Source organism: Colobus angolensis, unplaced genomic scaffold (assembly GCF_000951035.1).
Source record: "Colobus angolensis palliatus isolate OR3802 unplaced genomic scaffold, Cang.pa_1.0 Scaffold221, whole genome shotgun sequence".
Taxonomy (NCBI): Eukaryota; Metazoa; Chordata; class Mammalia; order Primates; family Cercopithecidae; genus Colobus; species Colobus angolensis.
Window position 1 is genome coordinate 2,297,291 of NW_012115389.1, and position 20,755 is coordinate 2,318,045.

General features: G+C 36.8%; 1 protein-coding gene across 1 annotated transcript in view; it reads left to right on the forward strand.

Moving 5' to 3' along the window:
- SYNE1 (spectrin repeat containing, nuclear envelope 1) overlaps window positions 1-20,755 on the forward strand; it is a 543,966-nt gene that overhangs the window by 101,369 nt on the left and 421,842 nt on the right. The window contains 1 exon segment of the mRNA XM_011943785.1: window positions 13,235-13,330. Within this exon segment, the coding sequence (XP_011799175.1) occupies window positions 13,235-13,330 (96 nt within the window).

Genomic DNA, 20,755 nt, shown 5'->3' on the forward strand with positions numbered 1-20,755 from the left:
AACCAGTATCTTTCTATTCTGTTAGCTCTGCTAATGAAAGAAGGTGGGGTATTTTATTAAATTAGACCAATATTGATTTTTAGTGATGGTTTTTCAAAGTTAAGTTTCTGACTCACATCTAGCTTCTCAGCACTTATTGATAAGATGTGTTCCTAAATTCTTACCATGTGCCAATTACAGTGCCTTAGCAACTTTATCTCTTATTTATTTAATCCTCACACAAAAAAATGCATTATTTTTATTATTTTATAGATTATGAACCAGAAGCTTGGAATTAATTAATAAGCTCATAGTCACATAGCAAGTAAAGGACAAAGACAGATTTCAATCCTATGACTCCTAAGCATGGACACTGTCAGTCAGCCCCGGCTGCTTTAATGAAATACCATAGACCGGATGGCTTAAACAGCAAACATTTGTTTCTCACACTTCTGGAGGCTGAAAGTCCAGGATCAAGGTGCCAGCAGATTCAGTTCTTGGTGAGGGCTGTCTTCCTGGGTTGCAGATGGATGGCTGCCTTCTCTCTCTGTCTTCTCCTTCTTCCTATAAGGACACTGATAAATCCTATTGTGGGGAGCCCAACCTCATGACCTCATCTAAACCTAATTACCTCTCAAAGACCCCACCTCCAAAGATCATTGCACTGAGAGTTAAAGTTTCAACATATAAATTCTGGGGGGACACAAACATTCATTCCTTAACAGGGACCGATCATTGTGTTATCCTCCCATGCTTCATTTGTTTATTTAGTTATTCATTCAGTAAATACTTACTGAATCACAAAGAAGTGTGTGTGGTGAGTTTATGACAGGGGACACACAAAGTGACAAGTGAACACATGACAAGCACAGTCAGCCACACAGGTAATCCGAAGAAGGGCATCAAGACACTTTCAGAGGAGGAAACATTTAAGCTGGGCCTGAGAAAGGTCCTAGGGTTGGGTAGGTAAAGGAACGAATGCTTTCAAAAGTGGAGAGGTAGAAAGCATGGTACAGGAAAAGGAAGGAAAGTAGTTCAGAATATCTGAAAGTGTAGATTCCAGGTGTAACAGTCTGCCCTCATGCTGCTATAAGGACATGCCTCAGACTGGGTGATTTATAAAGGAAAAAGGTTGAATTGACTCACAATTCCACATGTCCAGGGAGGCCTCAGGAAACTTACAATCATGGCAGAAGCGGAAGCAAATGTGTCCTTCACGTGATAGCAGGAAGGAGACGTGCCAAGCAAAAGGGGAAAAGCCCCTTATAAAACCATCAGATCTCATGAGAACTCACTCACTATTGCAAGAACAGCATGAGGGTAATCTCCCTCATGATTCAGTTACCTCTCATCGGGTCTCTCCCGTGACATGTGAGGATTATGGGAACTACAATTCGAGATGAGATTTGGGTGGGGACACAGCCAAAACGTATCACCAAGAACGGGGCAGTAACAGAGAAAACTGAGAATTGGTCAAAGGCCAGTCATTAAAATAGTTTGGACATTGTGTTATGGGCAGTGGAAGACATGAAAGAATGTTAGGCAGCAGAATAAAATGATCATTCTGACCCTGAATATATATATATCTCCTGAATTAGAGCAGGAACAAGAAAGACTGAAGACGGAGTGAACTTGCAGTAAGTCAGATGAGAGGTGAGGGCAGCTTGGACTAAAGTAGTGGTGGAGAAATGGAGAAAAGTGTATAGAATGAAAAGGTGTTTAGAAATGGACTTGATAGAACTGAGTAATTAATTGGAATCTTGAAGGGGAAGGAATCAAGAATGACTTCTAGATTTCTGACTTGAGTAAATGATTAAGATTATTCACAGATATAGGGGAATACAGGAGTCTTGGGGGAAAAGCTAGGAAATTCAGTTTAGAAGGAGAAATTAGTTGGTAAAGGTGAACCCATTCGATTTGGCAGTTTGGAAGTCATTGGCCACCACTGGGAGTGGCCATGTTATAGTAGAAACTAGACTCTGGTGAGCAGATGAGTAAATGAGAGGTAAGGATGTTAGTACACTTAATATATATTACATGTTCATGAGATAGAGTATTAGCCGGTGCAGAACATTGGATTTGGTAAAAGCTGTTTTAAAAAAGGGTGATCTTGAGCTTGCATCTGTATAGAAGGGAATGATCAAAAGCTTGTAGAGAAGAAGAGGCTGAAAAAGAAGTCAAGGAATGGAATTCTGAAGGAACAAGGCTCCCGAGAAGGTAGAATGAGAGAAGAAATCAAGAGCAGAGGTGGAAGATGTAGGTTTGTTCCAGAGCAGAGATATCTCCCCTTCTCTGAGACTAGCATTGGGAATAGGAAAGTGGGTGTGGCTGTGCCTAACTTTGGGATAGACAGAGAGACGAAGACAGTGGTGGCGTGGACTTGAATTTGAAGGAATTCTCACCTAATGACCACGGATGTCTTAGCCTAACAGCATAGTCCTTGCATAGGCAAAGAAGTTATGTTATGATGAATATATTTAAAATTTGACAGTTAAAAATGCTTCTTTCACATTTTAAAATTTATCGTCAAAAAATTCCTACGTTTTATATAAGATTCATAGACTGTTGTAGTTATTTAGTATTTAAGCCACCCAAATGGAACAATCTTAAAAAACCCTTTGTAAAAAGTTACGTTTTTAAATTAGACATATATAAGCAATCTTAATATTTTTGTTGATTTTTTTCTATTATCAAATGCTTGCAGTTTCATATTTTCTCTCATTTTATCAAATAGAATGGAATATTATATTTTTGTTTAAACACCCTTGATTCAATCTTTATGGTATTTGACTGTGAGATAAATAGATTGCTTGTCACTAAGCCCTTTGAGGAAAAACAGATCTCAAATAGCCATGTTTTAGTGTTTCTACAAATGGAGCTTCTTTTCAATATGCAATGAGCAGTCCTTTATCCTTCTGCCAGCCTTAAATTTATGGAGCCATCAACAAAAGTCACTGAATATTTTCGGTACTATCTTTGGGATGAACTCAGGCATGATACAAACATCTTCTCACTTTTTAGAAAAACTTCAGGAAAAAAAAAATTTTATAAAACATTATTTAGGTTCCCCATTAATTGCTGGGATTGCCGTAACAAAGTACCACATACTGGGTGGCTTAAAAGGAGAAATTTGTTATCTCAGAGTTCTGGAGACTCAAAGGCCAGGCTCCTTCTGAGTCTCTGGGTAGCTGCATCATTTCAATCTCTGCCTCTGTGCATGTCTGTGTCCAAATTACCCCACTGTATGAGGACACTAGTCATACTGGATTAGGACCCATGCTAATGACCTCATTTTAACTTGATTACCTCTCTAAAGACTCTATTTCCAAATAAGGCCACATTCTGCAGCATTTTGGGGGGTTAAGATTTCAACATATCTCTGATGAGTAGGCACAATTCAACCTCTAACAGATTCCATTAAGAGCACATTTTGTTTTAATACCAAGTTAGATGCAGGCTGTCTTTTAAAAGGAACATTTTGGATTTTCCATGTTTTTACTAAAAAAAAAAAAAATTCATACTAATCGCGAATTTAAATGACATCTTTAGAGTCATAAAATATCACTTTAGTGGTGGCTTTCATCTTCTTTAGTTGTCTTTCCACCAGCAGTGCTGAAAGATAACATGGAAACATGTTCCGAATAGAATTTTACTCCCATCTGTTTCCTTGTACGCACTTTGGTAAGACTATTAATGAGCTCAGACAGGAAGATAAAGAAGCAAAGAGGAAAAGGTAAATGCAATAATTCACCCCCCCAAATAATTTTTTAGTTGTTTTTCTCAAGCTACAATAAGTAGGTGAGATGATGGATATGTTAATTAGCTTGATTTAGTCATTTAACATTGTATGCACATACCAAAAGATCATCTTGTATAACAAATAAATGCAATTTTTATTTGTCAACTATATCTTAATAAAGCTGGGGAAAAAATAAACCCACTTTAATTTGTTAACCCTAAACATTCTAATGAATTAGTTACTTCCAAATATGTAATTAAAACATCGCAAAGGAAAATCCCCATTTCAAAATGAATAGCATTTATTAATTCATTTATAGAACATATTAGTTTATGGATAACAAAGATCTAGATCTCACAAAGTTTATGCAGATTAATAAACATTTTGCTAATATTAATATTTGTCAAAGTTCCTTCTTTAGAAATGTATTATTTTATTCATTTATTTATTTTTTTGACGTGGAGTCTTGCTCTGTTGCCCAGGCTGGAGTGCAGTGGCATGGCCTCGGATCACTGCAACCTCCTCCTCCCAAGTTCAAGTGATTCTCCTGCCTCAGCCTCCTGAGTAGCTGGGATTACAGGTGCCCACAACCATGTCCAGCCAGTTTTTGTATTTTTAGTAGAGATGAGGTTTTACCATGTTGGCCAGGCTGGTCCTGAACTCCTGACCTCAAATAACTCACCCATCTCAGCTTCCCAAAATGCTGGGATTACAGGTGTAAGCCACCATGCCCAATCAGAAATATATTTTATTTATCATACATTTATTCAATATATATTTTAAAATGCTGTTTAATAAGCTAGGGAATATTATAGGTGCTGAAAATGTAGCAGTGACCAAAACAGAAAAAAAAAAAAAGTAATAACCGTCTCATTATGAAGCTTATATCCTAATGGGTGAGAGAGACAGTAAAGATCAAGAAGCTCTTCTGCTGAACATAGACTGAAAAGAAGCAAAGGCAGAAGGAGGCAGATAAGTTAGAGGTTATTGAAGCCATCCGGCCAAGGTACTGGTGACTTTGACTAAGATAGTAGCAGTGGAGGTGATGAGACGTGGTTAGATACTGGAAGAATTTTGAAAATGAAGCCAACAAGATTTGTTGATGGATCAGATATTGAGTGTGAGCAAAAGAAAGGAGTCAAGGGTAAGCCCAACTTGTACCAAATAAATAACTTGGAGAATATGCTTCTTTTATACTATATAGTAAAACAAACTTTATTTCATCTGAAAATTGTTAAGAGCTGAGTTTTCCAAGCAGATTTAGAGCTGAGCTGGAGGGCAGTTATTGCTTTTGGTATATTTTTTCAGAATTGAATTAAATAATCGAGGAAGTGGAAAGGATTATGCTATCTGTCGCAGGAAACAAAAAAGAATGGGAACGACCTTCCCACCTTTGCTAAGCAGAAGTGGAAAATGATTACAACAGTGCTGTTATAAAGGGAGTGAAAGAGAAGCAAATTACACATACAATTTTTAAATTACTACATTTTGTTTTGAAGATTTTGGAAATATTCAATTAGATTTTCTGAATAAAATGACAAAAACTGTTGGACATTAATTTTATTTGACTACTGTCAGTGGTTATAATCATGATTTACTTGATCTGGCCCAAGGATACATTGGCATTCTGATACATATTAGTTATAATCATGATTTACTTGATCTGGCCCAAGGATATGTTGGCATTCTGATACATTTTACTGTGAAAGCTTCTTTGCCAACCTTTGGGGAGGTCACTTGCTCCATACCTGCTGGTTAGCCTCTCTTCGTTCCCACTCCTCTATATTGCTGTTGTTTAACTTGCTGTTCCTACCCATAAGATGATCATCAGAACATGCAAAAACTCCAGACTGGCCCTGTGATGGGAATTTTTCTCCATATACAATCTCTTAGCCTGTGAAATAATTCCTACCTGAAACTTATATAAACCAGAAGTAGTGGTTTATCTGGCTCTAGAAGTTATGGGTCATTCTGTGCACAGAGGTTTCAAGGGTGCACAGAATGCACATGGAGAGTCAACCCTTGCCTTGGGACCTCCCTACATGCTCTGCAGAAGAAAATTTTGTCACTATCTCAGGTCATGACTCTTCATCCTGTTGAGCAACCCTGACTGTGCTCAATACTGTGTGTGCCTCGACTGAAGTGAATACTTAACTGTGGAATGCGCTGTTCTAAGCATTTTCTGGTTCAGTTTTATTGGTATCACAGGGTACCCAGCAATCATAAATATTAAGCCATAGGATATGTGTTTAGTATTTTAAAGTATAATGTTGTAGCTTTTTTTGATGATAAAATGTTTTGAGAGCTCTTTTCCCAAGAGGAAAAAGCATTTACTAGAAGACTAAAAGTGATTATGGATGATGGCAAATGAGGACCTAGATGGTCCTGGCATGAGACAGGTGATTTTATCATTTTCTTTGTTAAATACTAAATTATTAATACTGAAAATCTACTTTATAGCTGCATGATATTGGTCAATCGGTAATTCTAAGATTGCAGAAGATTTGTAGAAATTTGTACCTCATAAAGTGATGACATGCTAGTAATATTTCAAAGTAGGTTTCTATTCTTCCACAAAGCAGCCACTATGGAAAACGGTATGTCAATTCTTAAAAAAAAATAAAAATAAAAATAGAATTAACATGTAGTTCAGCAATTCCACTTCAGGGTATATATCCAAAAGAATTGAAAGCAGGGTCTTGAGGAGACATTAATACACTCATGCTCATAGAAGCATTAATCACAATAGCCAGAAAATGGAAACAACCCAGGTGTCCACTGATGGATGAATGGATATAAAATATGTGGTATATCCATATAATGGAATATAATTCAGCCTTTTAAAAGGATGGAATTCTGACACCTGCTACAACACGGATGAACCTTGAGGACATAATACTAAGTGAAATAAGCCAGTCACGAAATGACAGATACTGTGTGATTCAACTTATAAGAGGTATCTGGAGTAGTCAAAATCATTGAAAAGAAAATAGAATGGTAGTTGCCAGGGGCTGAAGGGCAGAGGGAATGGCTGGTTGTTGTTTAACGGGTATAGATTTTCAATTTTGCAAAATTAAAATGGTGCAGATCAGTTTTACAACAATGTGGAAATATGTAACACTACTGAACTGTATGCTTAAAATAGTTAACATGGTAAATTTTATATTATGTGTATTTTAGCACATTTGAAAATTAAAAAGTTAAACTACATTCAAAAGAGGGTTGTCTCAATCCCCAGCAGATGCCTGAGGCCACAGATGGTACTGAACTTGATCACTGTCCACTGGAACACATTTCTGTTCATGTCCTCTACCCACAAATGTATGCCTTTTCCATCTTAACTAAGCACTTATCATTTACTCTGGCCATAACTTTTGTTAAGGTGTGACAGCCAATTTTCCTTTTTTTACAGTTTCACAAATAAAAGATTTATTCTTACCATGGATCTTAGCAATCTCAGATGTTTTTTTCATTTTCTTATTGAGAACTTTCATCTTTTCACTTAAAGGAAGCACTTTACAGCATCTTGTCGGCATATCCAAATTGCCAGCATCACTACACTTGCACTCTGTGGTCATTATTAAGTAAAATAAGGATGATTTGAACACAGGCACTGTGATACCGCAGCAGTTGATGTGATAACCTAGACAACTATGAAGTGACAAGCAGGTGGGTCAGGTTGAGTAGACAGCATGAAAACCCCGGGCAAAGGGATGATTCATGTCCCAGACAGGGACAGTTTAAGATTTCATCACACAGCCAGGCACAGTGGCTCACACCCATAATCCCAGCACTTCGGGAGGCCAAGGTGGGTGGATCATGAGGTGAGGAGATCGAGACCATCCTGGCTAACACAGTGAAACCCCGTCTCTACTAAAAATACAAAAATTAGTAAAAAAAAAAAAATACAATTAGGTTAGGTTCTTCTGAAAATATGCACTTCTGGTTTACAGAACAAATTTACTTTTGGTCACTTATGTGAGTGGAAGTGGGGAGACACTAACATTTAAATTGTTACACTCAGAATAGTGTTTACACACTAAGAAATTAGACGCATGTCAGTTGTGCCTCATTTTGTTGCAAGTGAATAAAATTAATTTTAGATGATTTAACCAAGAAGAAAGAGCTATTGAAAGGCTACTAGGTGTCTCAAAATAAAAGAAGGAAAAGCCAACTGGGTAAGACAGAGTTAACTCAGCAGGTCTGGCGTGCTCAGACTCTGTGCTCCAAAGAAGGGCCTATCTTTAAAAATACACCTTGACTGGCTTCTGGGAGATAACCTCTGAGCCCTCGGAATATTCTGCCTGAATAGCGTGGTTTTCTATGCCTGATACCTTGAGCCACACTATATTTAGAGTGAACATCAGTTTTTGTGTGTCCTGGGGCCTTGGCCATGCTGTACCACCTTGATCAGATCTTTTTATGTTAACAGTGTGATTTGGGTTAAAACTTTTTTTTGCTGGGGTTGAGGGTGTGGGAGAGAGCTGGAGCTGAGTAGCTGAGGTCAGTCACATGGATATTGCTTGCCTATGTCATAGATCCCCCCCAATAAAAACCCTGAACACTAAGACTTGGGGGAACTTCCCTGGTTGGGAACACTTCACATGGGTTGTCACATGTCATTGCTGGGAAAAATAAGTACATCCTCATGTGACTCCACTGGGAATGGAAAGGTCACTCACCTCTGAAAGCCTGTGCATCGTTTCTCCTGGATTTCACTGCCTGTATCTTTCTGCTTTGCTGATTATAATCTGTATCTTTTTGCTGTCATAAGCTGTAACCATGAGTTCAGCAGCACTTCTGAGTTCTGAGTCCTTCTGGTGAATCATCAAGCCTGAAAGTGTTCTTGGGAACCCGCAACACACTGACCGACTCAGTTGTGAGAAAGACAGAGTCAGAATGGCTCTTGGGACCTCAGCAGCATGACCTGATGACACTGGTCCCTAGGTCACTGCCATGGGACAATGTGACCCCAGACATCTTCTGGACCCAAGAATATCATGGGCCCAGCTCAGGTCACTCACATAACAAGATAGAGTGTCGCACAACTGTGACCACTGGGGGACATCGAGACACAGATGTGACTTGAGCTGGCTTGTGTCCATGCCAGTATATGTTACATATGTTGGTACATATGATGCTTCTCTTATTACTTTTTTAGTCTTTCTTAAATCCACATTTAAAAGTTAATGAAGTTAGTGTTTCTGGTAGAGTAGCAGGCACTTCAGCTGATTGGTCAATACTTTTTCTATTGATAATAAATACAGATTACATTTATGAGTTTGTGTATTATTCAGGAAAAATTAATGTTAATACCATCATTTTTATACTAAGCTTCTTGTCTAACAAGGCGACTCAAAGTATAAAATCCTGGGCTCTAATCCCAGTTACTTAGTGTCTCTGAGATTCAGATTCCTTGCTTTTCAAGACAGGGTGGTGTTCCCATAGGTAGTGGCTGTGAATATTAAATAAGGTAGCAGGTAAGAGTCCACATAATAGTGCTCAGCACATTTAGATGTTTAACAATATTTTATTCATTTTTTTCTTCCCTTCCTATTTTATTATCTTCCCCCTTTTGTCCTTACTTAAACACCTACTGAATTTGAATAATATCAAAGCCATAGAAATACCTACTGAATATTGGAATTCATATGTTGTATGTAGTCTATACTAGGACTGTTTTGTCATCATTCCTTTATGCACCAACATTTTTATTTCATATATAATATTTAAACGTGAGAACTTCTGAAATTTTCGTTTCCTACTGTATTAGTCCATTTTCACACTGCTATAAAGATATACCCAAGACTGGGTAATATATAAAGGAAAGAGGTTTAATTGACTTACAGTCCCACATGGCTGGAGAGGCCTCAGGAAACTTACAATTGTGAGAAAGCAAAGGGGAAACAGGCGTCTTCTTCACAAGGCGGCAGGAGGGAAGTGAAGTGAGAGCACAGGAAAAACATGCCACTGTAAAAACCATCAGATCTTGTGAGAATTCACTCACTGTCATGAGAACCCATAGGGGAAGCCACCCTCATAATCCAATTCACCTCCCACCACGTTCCTCCCTTGGCATGTGGGGATCATGGGAATTACTATTCGAGATGAGATTTGGGTGGTGGGGACACAGAGTCAAACCATATCACATACCAAATAGTTATTTTGAGTACAATTTTTTCATCAAATTATTATCTTAATCTTTTTCACCTTCAGAATATAATTGTTTCTCAGGGCATAAAATTGACATGCAGCACAGCAAACATAACTATCCTCTCATGAATAAAAATATGAAACAGATGGTGGATAAGTGTTTATACATCCTGATGTTAAATACATCCTGATACCTATAGACTGGTAAAGAGACACACACATACACAATGTTAGAGAATGAATTATTTTCCCAAAATATAGGAAATGGTCAGTAAAAGTTACATCAAAGATGACTGTGCTTCCCTACATTTCATAAGGCTCAGGAAGAAATATTTGCTCTCCTTTAAGTCCTAAGAGAAAGGGAATGAATCGCATTACATTTTATCAAGGGGGCTCCTGTGGCAAAAATAAAGGGGGAGGAGGAGAAACAGAGGAAAGCACGCTGTGAGGTCTGCAACACTCATGAGTTAACCAAGGCTGTAGCCAGGGAAGGTCAACTCTCCAGCAACAGAGGCCTGTGCATTTTCCCTGAGTTGATAGACATTTTGAGACCAGGCAATCCTTCTAGAGCCAGAACTTCGAGTTTAAATCTAGTTTGAGGAAAGCTTCTAGAAGGGGTGGCACAGAAGAAAGTACTACTTTCTCCTCTTGTTCACTCCCATCTCCCTCTCCCATCACCAAGTCAGAAGGCCCATTGTTTGAACCACCTTGGATTCAGCATGAATATGTCTTGCTTCCATGGAAGAATGTGCTAAATAGGATTGGGAAGGCCAAAAAAGAATATAATTTCCTCAAATATTGTACAAAAAGAGAGAGCTTACCACAATTTCCCATTAATAAATAAAGATCATTGTGGTCTTGAAAAGTGCTTGATAGATGTCTATCTATATTTTCCATTAAGTCAAGATCCAATAAATTATCTGCATCTCTAAGTCTCCTTTTTGACCTTCAACACTGTGACCCAAGTCTTACCAAAGTCACCATATTGATGGTATAGATATTTGTACATGTGACAGGAGAAATATTTTAGCTGAAAGATTTTCTATTAAAATATTGATCCAGAAATTAAATGTGAGGTAGTCATCATAGTAAAGTTCCCCTTAATTGATTGTTTGGTGTATATAAACAATACCTTATACCAACTGGGATGGCAAAACTTATCCAGTAATTACTAATTTTTTTTTATTCTGGTATAATAAAGCTGTTTAGTGCTTTCACACAGTATTTACATTCATTCATTCATTCAATCAATCAGCCAGCAAGCCAGCAATAGATATGAAGTGCCTGCCACATGTTTGACAAAGTTTAGGAGAGGTCGCTTACCCGGTTTAAGAGTCAAATATAAGCAGAAAAAAAATTGTAAAGAACAAAGGACTCAGGATTCAGTGGTCAATGACCACAGTTAGGAAGAAGAGAGGAGAAAGAAAGAGAAAGGCCTGTGAACTAGGCAGTCTGGTCACAGAGTTTTGGGTAGGAACAGATCAGGGAGAGAATGGTATCGGCAATGTCCCATGCAGAGGGGCCAGTAGGCTGCTGAGCTGTTCAGCTGTCGCTGCTGATCAGAAGGCCAGTTCTGGAGCCTTGTGGAGGGAACAGCTGGAGGAAAAAGGAAAGCATGTGCAGCATGAGTAGCAATAGAGGAGGAACAGAAGAGAGGAAGAAGTGAAGTGAGAGGACATGTTCCTCAAAGTGGCAGACACCTGTGTATTTTTTAAATCAAAACAGATGAAGGCATGCATTTTATCATTTTTGGGTATAAAATTTCTTGAAATCTTTATTATTTCATGAGAATTCCCTGCTTTCCTTACTTTTTGCATATTTATAACAATACACGAAAAATTTTATTTGCATTTGCTCACTGAATATATCAAACATTTATGAACTTGTTCCTCATTGTTTTGCTTGATTTAAATAATTTGGGTACAAGTGGATACTTTGAATGATAGACTGCATTTTTAATGACTGTATATGGCTAAGACAATAATTTTTATTCTTATTGCACCAAATAGTTTTCTTTGTAATGGCTTCTTTTATTCTGATTAATTTTATTTATGTGCTTAGAATATAAAGTCACTATTACATTTTTGCTATATAAGTAAGAAGCAGCGTGAATGATGGAATTTGAAAGAGAATGATCAAAAATGAAAACTCTGTTATTTCTGAACAAGCATTTCACAGCATGAGAACAAAGTGTGTTCAACTGTTCATTTTATAACTACAGAAAAATACATTTAAATTAGAATTGCACTGCTCAGGCATTATAATTCATGCAGTCGTAAGAGAAATATAAATGTTCTACATCAGTTGGTAGAGAAAGAAAATCACATTTCAACCAAACATTTGGTGTTAAACCTCTTAGATAAAACACATTCTTTTTTAAAGAAAGAAAGGCAATTGAAAGTCAGGAATTGAGCATTAGGCCTTTAATAAGACTCAGTAAGAATCAGAAAACTATAAAGTTTGAAATCAGATGCTAAATGGAAAACAAATTCTGATTCTGTGATAAATCAGTGAACACCTCCCCTCTACTGACCATCAACATTGGCACAATGGCTTCTTTACTTTCTCCTGAGCCAAGATAGAACCTAATTCAATGTCTGATGAATTCCAGTATATTAAGTATTTTAATAACCTTCATAACAAAAAAGATGCTCCATGAATTAAATGTGGGCTTTGGCTTATTTTTCCAGCAGCAGTGATGGATTTGCGCTGATCTGTCTGTACTCTTGTGCTTATGATATTTTGGGTTCAATGACACACTGAAAGAAGTTTCGCTAGATTCATCAGGCTGTAAGACACAACATAACAGCTAACTAACCCACGGGAAGATCGAACCTGCAACCTTAGCTATGCCAACAGTGCTCCTCCAGCAGATCACTGAGCTAATGAGGTTGCTGTGGTGAGAATGTCCTATAGAAGGGCTGCACCTTGTTAAGCCCCAGTAGTGTGGCTTGCACAGAGTGAGGCTGAGGTTGGTCCATGCAGCTGTTGCTCTGCTTTTATGTCCCGCTATAATCTCTCTCTTATCTTTTAGGTTGATAGTACCCTCTTTTCCTTGCCTTATCCCACAACATCCTGCCCTTCAAAAATCACTTTCTAGAAAGAAGCTGGTACATACATTAAGGCTCAAGCATTAAATCTTCTGAGGTTTTTGAATATTGAATTTTATCTCCACTGGATTGTTTTATTCTCACAGTCATCAAAAGGCAATTGGCAACTCAATCCAAAATAAAGAATTAAAGTATATAGAAGCTTCTCCTACAGATTTCACCACCATAAGTAACAAAGGTGAGACAGAGAGAGAAAGAGAGAAATAGAGAGGGAAGAGATATTTTCTGCACTTATTCCTCTTTGCTTTTACAGCGAAAACCTCCAATGGTGGTGGATGATCTTTTTGAAGACATGAAAGATGGTGTTAAACTGCTTGCCCTTCTGGAGGTCCTGTCTGGGCAGAAGCTGGTAAGAATTTTTTTATGTTATCATACTTGTCAAATTGTTTCCATTTGGAATTTGGGGACTGTGGAGTTGAGAGTGATAAAATGCTGCCCATCTAAAAGAAAGTTATTTGTTGTGGTTGGTAGTATACTGGAAACACTGGTCTGCTTGCACTTCTACTTCTAGGTGCAAGGAATATATTTCCCTTCTTGTTCTTGCAAACCCCTAGTGCATTTAAAACGTTATGTTTATAATAACAACCTGACAATTAAGAGTAAAGAACTTCATCAGTAACGTAACATGATTAACCATTGTATCTATATGGTATACAAGAAGCTAGTTGCAAATTACCAAATCTCTCACTTTAAGTGTTTGTCTTCCATTTAGAAAGAAATGTTGGTCCATATCTCTGTATTTATATAGTTGTTTGTTGAAAATTAAGCTGGAAACCAGCGTGGCATTTTTCATATTCTTGTTGACATCATCCATCATTTGTAGCAAGAACAGCCTGTTCAGAGTTGTTTTTATGTGCTGTGGAACCAGCAGAGTGAAAAACAACATTAACAGTGTGCTAGAAAGTGTATTTTCTACATTGTCAAATAATAAAATATTTTTTCTTGCTTATCTCTTTTTCATTTCAGAGTAGTAGAGCAGTAAGTAGTTCGTAAACATAAATTATTTATAAATAATGTTTACCATAATTTGGAAAAAGGAATTCAGGAAAAAATTTTCAAGACGTTAGATAACACACTAGACACAAGAGTACAAAATTGAAAGTCCCTTTTTTTCTTTCTCACTTGTATCTTGGCAATAATGACACAGTCATTATTACTTGGATAACTAAGTTTTTAAAAGAGGATTTTTACCTCTTTAAAATTAATTTCCATTCATTTTGTACAGGGAGCCCTCAAATAGCTTTTGTAAGAATTGTTTGTTGAAAAACATAAACTGGTAATAATTTTGCATCAGTCATTTATGTAATTGGATTCCTAGGTAGCAGATGCTTCTGGCACCCCATGTCTCATCTCAGCTACATCAGTGGTAGACATTCTCATATACTCTGACAGCTTCTTTCTTCAAGCACTGGTAGTTATCTGTCTGGCTTTCTGCCTCAGGGCTTTTATTAAAGGCACAAGTTGCACAGAGCAGCTTTGAAGTTTTGGGAAATTAGTGGCACCAAGGGACCCTCAACCAATGGATATGGGAGTCTATGAATAAATGCTCCACCCTAAAATTCTTAGGGTAATTCTGAGACAGGTGATTCTGAGGCATGTTTTACACATGTCTTATAGAGTTCCTGTAGGATCACCAGTGGGATTGAGTCCAGTTGCCAATAACAGTAACCCTTAATAGCACATCCTTTGTTAGCTTTTGCTCCTTCCCCATCTCGCTCTCCACACATCCTTATTCTTGCTACCTGGGATCACCTCCCTAGTAAGCTACATGCACCCAAGAGCTTGTCTCAAGCTCTGCTTTGGAAGAAATCAAGCTAGACATAGATGAACAGGCAATTTGGAATGTGTATAGGCATATGCATGAGCTAAAGATACTAGATAAGCATTAGGATATGGGAGTCGTTAGACTGAAATACATGCTCTCTTGATTACCTGATATAACTGGCCATTTAGATATATCCTCCTGAATTAAGCTATTTTCTTGATGGGTAAAGGAATCTTTATATGAATATTCATGTGAGTATTCAAGAAGTTTATGTGTCATTCTAAGTGTCATTACAATCTGCCGTTATACTTGACAGTACAATACAGTATACAGAAATCTTGATGGGCATTTAACTGCCAGGCTAAATTATTCTAGAAAAGAAGCATATATTTTTGACATGACAACCCTACAACTGTTTTAAGTACCCCACTCATTCAGATATAGTTAGAATTATGGGATCTTAAAGCTAGCAGGAATTTCAGAAAAAAATCTTAGCATTCTCATTTAACAGGTAGGGAAACTGGTGCATAGAACGGCAGTTTCTGATTTAATCTTTATTATTTATTTATATTGAATTCTTCAAGAGTCTGAATTACATAAAATAAAATCATTCTGAAATTATAAATATGCTGTGGCAAAGGTTATTTAATTTTTTTACATGTATGTATTATTGTTCAGGACCACACTAAGATGAAGAGCATCATTTAAAGGTCTGAGCATCCTAGGCATTCTTTTTTTTTTTTTTTTGAGACGGAGTCTCGCTCTGTCGCCTGGGCTGGAGTGCAGTGGCCAGATCTCAGCTCACTGCCGGCTCCACCTCCCGGGTTTATGCCATTCTCCTGCCTCAGCCTCCCGAGTAGCTGGGACTACAGGCGCCAGCCACCTCGCCCGGCTAGCTCTTTGTATATTTTTAGTAGAGACGGGGTTTCACCGTGTTAGCCAGGGTGGTCTCAAACTCCTGACCTCGTGATCCGCCCGTCTCGGCCTCCCAAAGTGCTGGGATTACAGGCTTGAGCCACCGCGCCCAGCCCCTAGGCATTCTTTTAGAGCTTTTCAAAGGGACAATATGGGCAAGAGTGTTTCCCTTAGGAGTGTTAATATTGTTCAGGAATGTAATTGTGCAATAGAACCTTACTGAGAACCCTATACTTAATGTCACAGTTCACATAGGTCAGGATTCTGGATCTGATTATGATCATCTGAGAAATGTGACCAAATGGCTTCACATCCTTTCTATTGTGCCAGCATCTTAGGGTAAGAGTAGAATTTCAATATCCTAGTACCCTTTCGTAGCCTATTGTAACTCCCTTGTCTATGATTTTATTTAAGGTATTAGGAAGTTATAAAAAATTACAATTCTTATCCTTGGATTTCTCTACATCCCTTGAATGTTATTTGTGAAACATTTGTTCTTTGAATGGATAAGTAATTACTTAGCTGCAATTGCACATAAACATAGGAAAACTAAATTTAATACTGCACTTAAGAGTTGTTTTTAAGAACATGAGGAATTACTATTGAAACATTAGAAACAATAGAAGCAATATGAATAGAGATTAAGAGCTGCAGAGAAACTTCTTTTTTATCTCTGTTGTTAACCTTCTGAACAGTATTTTTGCAAAAGACTCTTGAACACTTTGCTTTTCAAGAGAAGGGTAATAATCCATTTAGAAATGAATGATGGATGCTCAGAAAATCTTGAGTGTCAGATTTCCCTGCATGTCCACCAGGTGACTCTGTTAGTCATTGATCATATATTTAGAGTAGAACTCAATTCTCCAGTGGTATTTGTCATTGTCTAATAATCATTCAACTAACATTTCTAGAGTCCCTATTATGGATAAGGCACTATCTTGTGCCCTCTAAGAAACACAGATGAATGAGATATAGTCAGTGCTCTCAAAGAGATTATAGCCTAATAGGCGTAATAATTATATTATAATAGGTTAAGTTGTGTGAAAATAGATGCAAATATGTGGTGGAACAATAAAATAAATGTTTGTATCTTTCTCACTTAGCAGGATACATCTGAAGAAGAAAAGCAGGGAGAAAGTATTTGTCCTACTAGATATCAGATCTTACAATGAAACTATATCACTTTAGACAGTGTGGTCTTTGTACGGAGATGAGCATACTGACAAATACCATAGAGTCCAGAAACAAGCCAAGGCATGAATGGAACTTTCGTATATGTCAAAGGAGGTTATCAGATATGGGTGTAGAGAGTGGGGAACTGCTCAATAAGTGGAACAGCTCAAAAGAAACTTTACAAGCCAGAAGGGATTGGGGTCCTATCTTTAGCCTCCTGAAACAGAAAAATTGTCAACCCAGAATTTTATATCCAGGAAAACTAAGTTTCATAAATGATGGAGAAATAGTCTTTTCAGACAAAGAAATGCTGAGAGAATTTGTCACTACCAGGCCAGCCTTACAAGAAATGCTAAAAGGAATTCTAAACCTTGAAACAGAAGGTAGATATGCACCTCTTGAAAACATAAAACTCACAAGGTCTATAAAACAATAACATAACTAATAAAGTAGGTTACAATCAACATGATGACTGCAACCTCTTGTCTCAATATTAACTTTGAACATAAATGGCCTAAATGCTTCACTTAAAAGATACAGATTGGCAGAATGGATAACAAAATGACAAACCAAAATATTTGCTTTCTTCAAGAGACTCACCTAAGGAATTTTATAAACTCCAGATAAATGAGCGGAAAAAATATTCCATGCAAATGGAAACCAAAAGTGAACAAGAGTAGCTATTCTTATATCAGATAAAACAGATTTTAAAGAAACAATGTAAAAAAAGACAGAGGAGGTCATTAAGTAATGATAAAAGGACAAATTCAACAAGATGATATTACAATACTCAATATATATGTGTATAACTCTGGAGCTTCCAGATTCATAAAACGTTACTATTAGACCTAAGAAATTAGATGGACAGCAACAAAATAATTGTGGGGTACTTCAACACTTCACTGACAGCACTAGACAGATCATTGAGGTAGAAAGCAAAAAAAGAAACAGTGGATTTAAACTACACTCAGAACAAATGGACCTAACACATATTTATAGAATACTTGACCAAAGAACTGCAGAATATATATTCTTCTCGTTAACACATGGAACATTCTCCAGGATAGACCATATGATAAGTCACAAAACAAGTCTCAATAAATTTTAAAAAGTCAACATTACCTCAAGTATGTTCTCAGACCACAGTGAAATAAAACTAGAAATCAACTTCAAAAGGAACCCCCAAACTATGCAAACACATGAAAATTAAGCAGTATGCTCCTGAATGATTTTTGGATTAACAATGAATTCAAGATGGAAATTTAAAAGTTATTTGAAATGAATGGTAATAGTGATACAAGTTATCAAAACCTCTAGGATATAGCAAAAGCAGTGCTAAGAGGAAAGTTTATAGTGCTAAATTCCTACATCAAAAAGTCTGAAAAATCACAAATTGACAACCTAACATCATACCTCAAGGAACTAGAGAAACCAAAGCAAATCAAATCCAAACCTAGTAGGATAAAAGAAATAACAAAGATCAGTGCTGAACTAAATTAAATTGAAACAAACTAACAGAAAATACAAAAGATAAATGAAACAAAAAACTTGGGTCTTTAAAAAGATAAACAAAACTGATACACCATTTGCTAGATTGACCAAGAAGAGAGAAGATTCAAATGAGCTCAATTAGAAATGATAATGGAGACATTACAACCAACACCACAGAAATACAAAACATTACTCAAGACTGCTATGAACACCTCTATGCATACAAACTAGAAAATTTATAGGAAAGGGATAAATTTCTGGAAACACACAACTCTCCTAGGTTAAATCAGGAAGAAATAGAAGCCCTGAACAGACTAAAAACAACCTGTGAAAATTGAATCAGTAATAGAAAAATTGCCAACAAAAAAAGCCCAGGGCCAGATGGGTTCACAGCTGAATTCTACCAGACATTCAAAGAAGAATTGGTTTTAATCCTACTGAAACTATTCCAAAAGATTAAGAAAGAGGGAATCTGCCCTAACTCATTCTAAGAAGCCAGTGACAACCTGATACAAAAACTAGGAAATGACATAACAAAAAAAAGTAAACTACAGGTCAATTTCCCTGATGAACATAGATGCAAAGATCCTCAACAAAATACCAGCAAACTGAATCTAACAGCATATCAAAAGATAATACACCATAATCAAGTGGGTTTCATCACAGGGATACAGGGATAGTTTAGCATATGCAAGTCAATAACTGTGATACATCACACAAACAGAATTAAAAACAAAAGCTGTATGGGCATCTCAATAAATGCAGAAAAAGCATTTGATAAAATCTAGCATCACTTAATGATAAAAAGTCCAACAAACTAGTCATAGAAGGGACATACCTCAAAATAATAAAAGCCATATTATGACAGATCCACAGCTAGCATCATACTGAATGGGGAAAAGTTGAAAACATTCCCCTTGAGAACTGGAACAAGACAAGGATGCTCACTTTTACCACTTCTTTTAAACATATTACTGGAAGTCCTAGCCAGAACAATCAGGTAAGAAGATGAAATAAGGGGCATCCAAATTGGAAAAGAGTAAGTCAAACTATCATTTTTTGCTGATGATATGATTGGATACCTAGAAAACCCTAAAGACTCCTCTAAAATTCTTAGATTTGATAAACAAAGTCAATAAAGTCTCAGGTTACAAAATCAGTGTACACAAGTGAGTAGCACTGCTCTACACCAACAGCAACCAAGCTGAGAATAAAATCGGTAATTCAATTCCTTTTACAATAACTGCAAAAAAACTAGGAATATATTTAATCAAGGAGATGAAAGATCTCTACAAAGAGAACTACAAAACACTGCTGAAAGAAACCATAGATGACACAAACAAGTGGAAACACATACTCACGGATTGGACGAATCAATATTGTGAAAATGACAATACTGCCCCAAGAAATCTACAGATTCAATGCAATTACTGTCCAAATACCAACATCATTTTTCACAGAACCAGAAAAAAGCAATTCTAAAATTCACATGGAAACAAAAAAGACCCCAAAGAGCTAAAACAATCCTAAGCAGAAAGAACAATCTGAGGCATCACATTATCTGACTTCAAATTATACTACAAGGCTGTAATTACCAACATAGCATGATATACTGTTATAAAAGTTGATACATAGACCAATGGAACAGAATAGGGAACTCAGAAATAAATACTTAGGATCAAATGATCTTTGACAAAACATACAAAAACATCAATTGGAGAAAAGACATCCTATTTAATAAACGGTGCTGGGAAAACTGGATAGTCACATGTAGAAGAATGAAACTGGACCTCTATCACTCACCTTATATAGAAATCAACTCAGGTTGGCTCAGATACTTAAATCTAAGACCTGAAACCCCATACAAATTCTAGAAAAAAAATTAGAAAAAAATCTCTGGACATTGGCCTAGGAAAATAATTTTTTACTAAGACCCTAAGAGCAAATGTACAAAAATAAAAATAGATAAGTGGACCTAATTAAACTAAAAAGTTTCTGCACACCAAAAGAAATTATCATCAGAGTAAACAGACAACCCACAGAATGGGAGAAAATATTTACAAACTATGCATCTGACAAAGGACTAGTGTTCAGAATCTACAAGGAACTCAAACAAATCAGCAAGAAAAAAGACAATACCATCAAAAATTGGGCAAATCATATGAATAGATATTTCTCAAAACAGTATACAAATGAGTAATACACATGAAAAAATGTATAACATTACTAATCATCAAGGAAATGCAAATAAAACCACAATGAGATATCACCTTACCCCTCCAAGAATCGCCATTATTAGAAAGTCAAAAAACAGTAGATATTGGCTTGGAAGTGGTATAAAGGGAATGCTTATAAACTGCTGGTGAGAATGTAAATTAAAACAACCTCTATGGAAAAATGGTATGGTTTCTTGCCGGGCGCGGTGGCTCA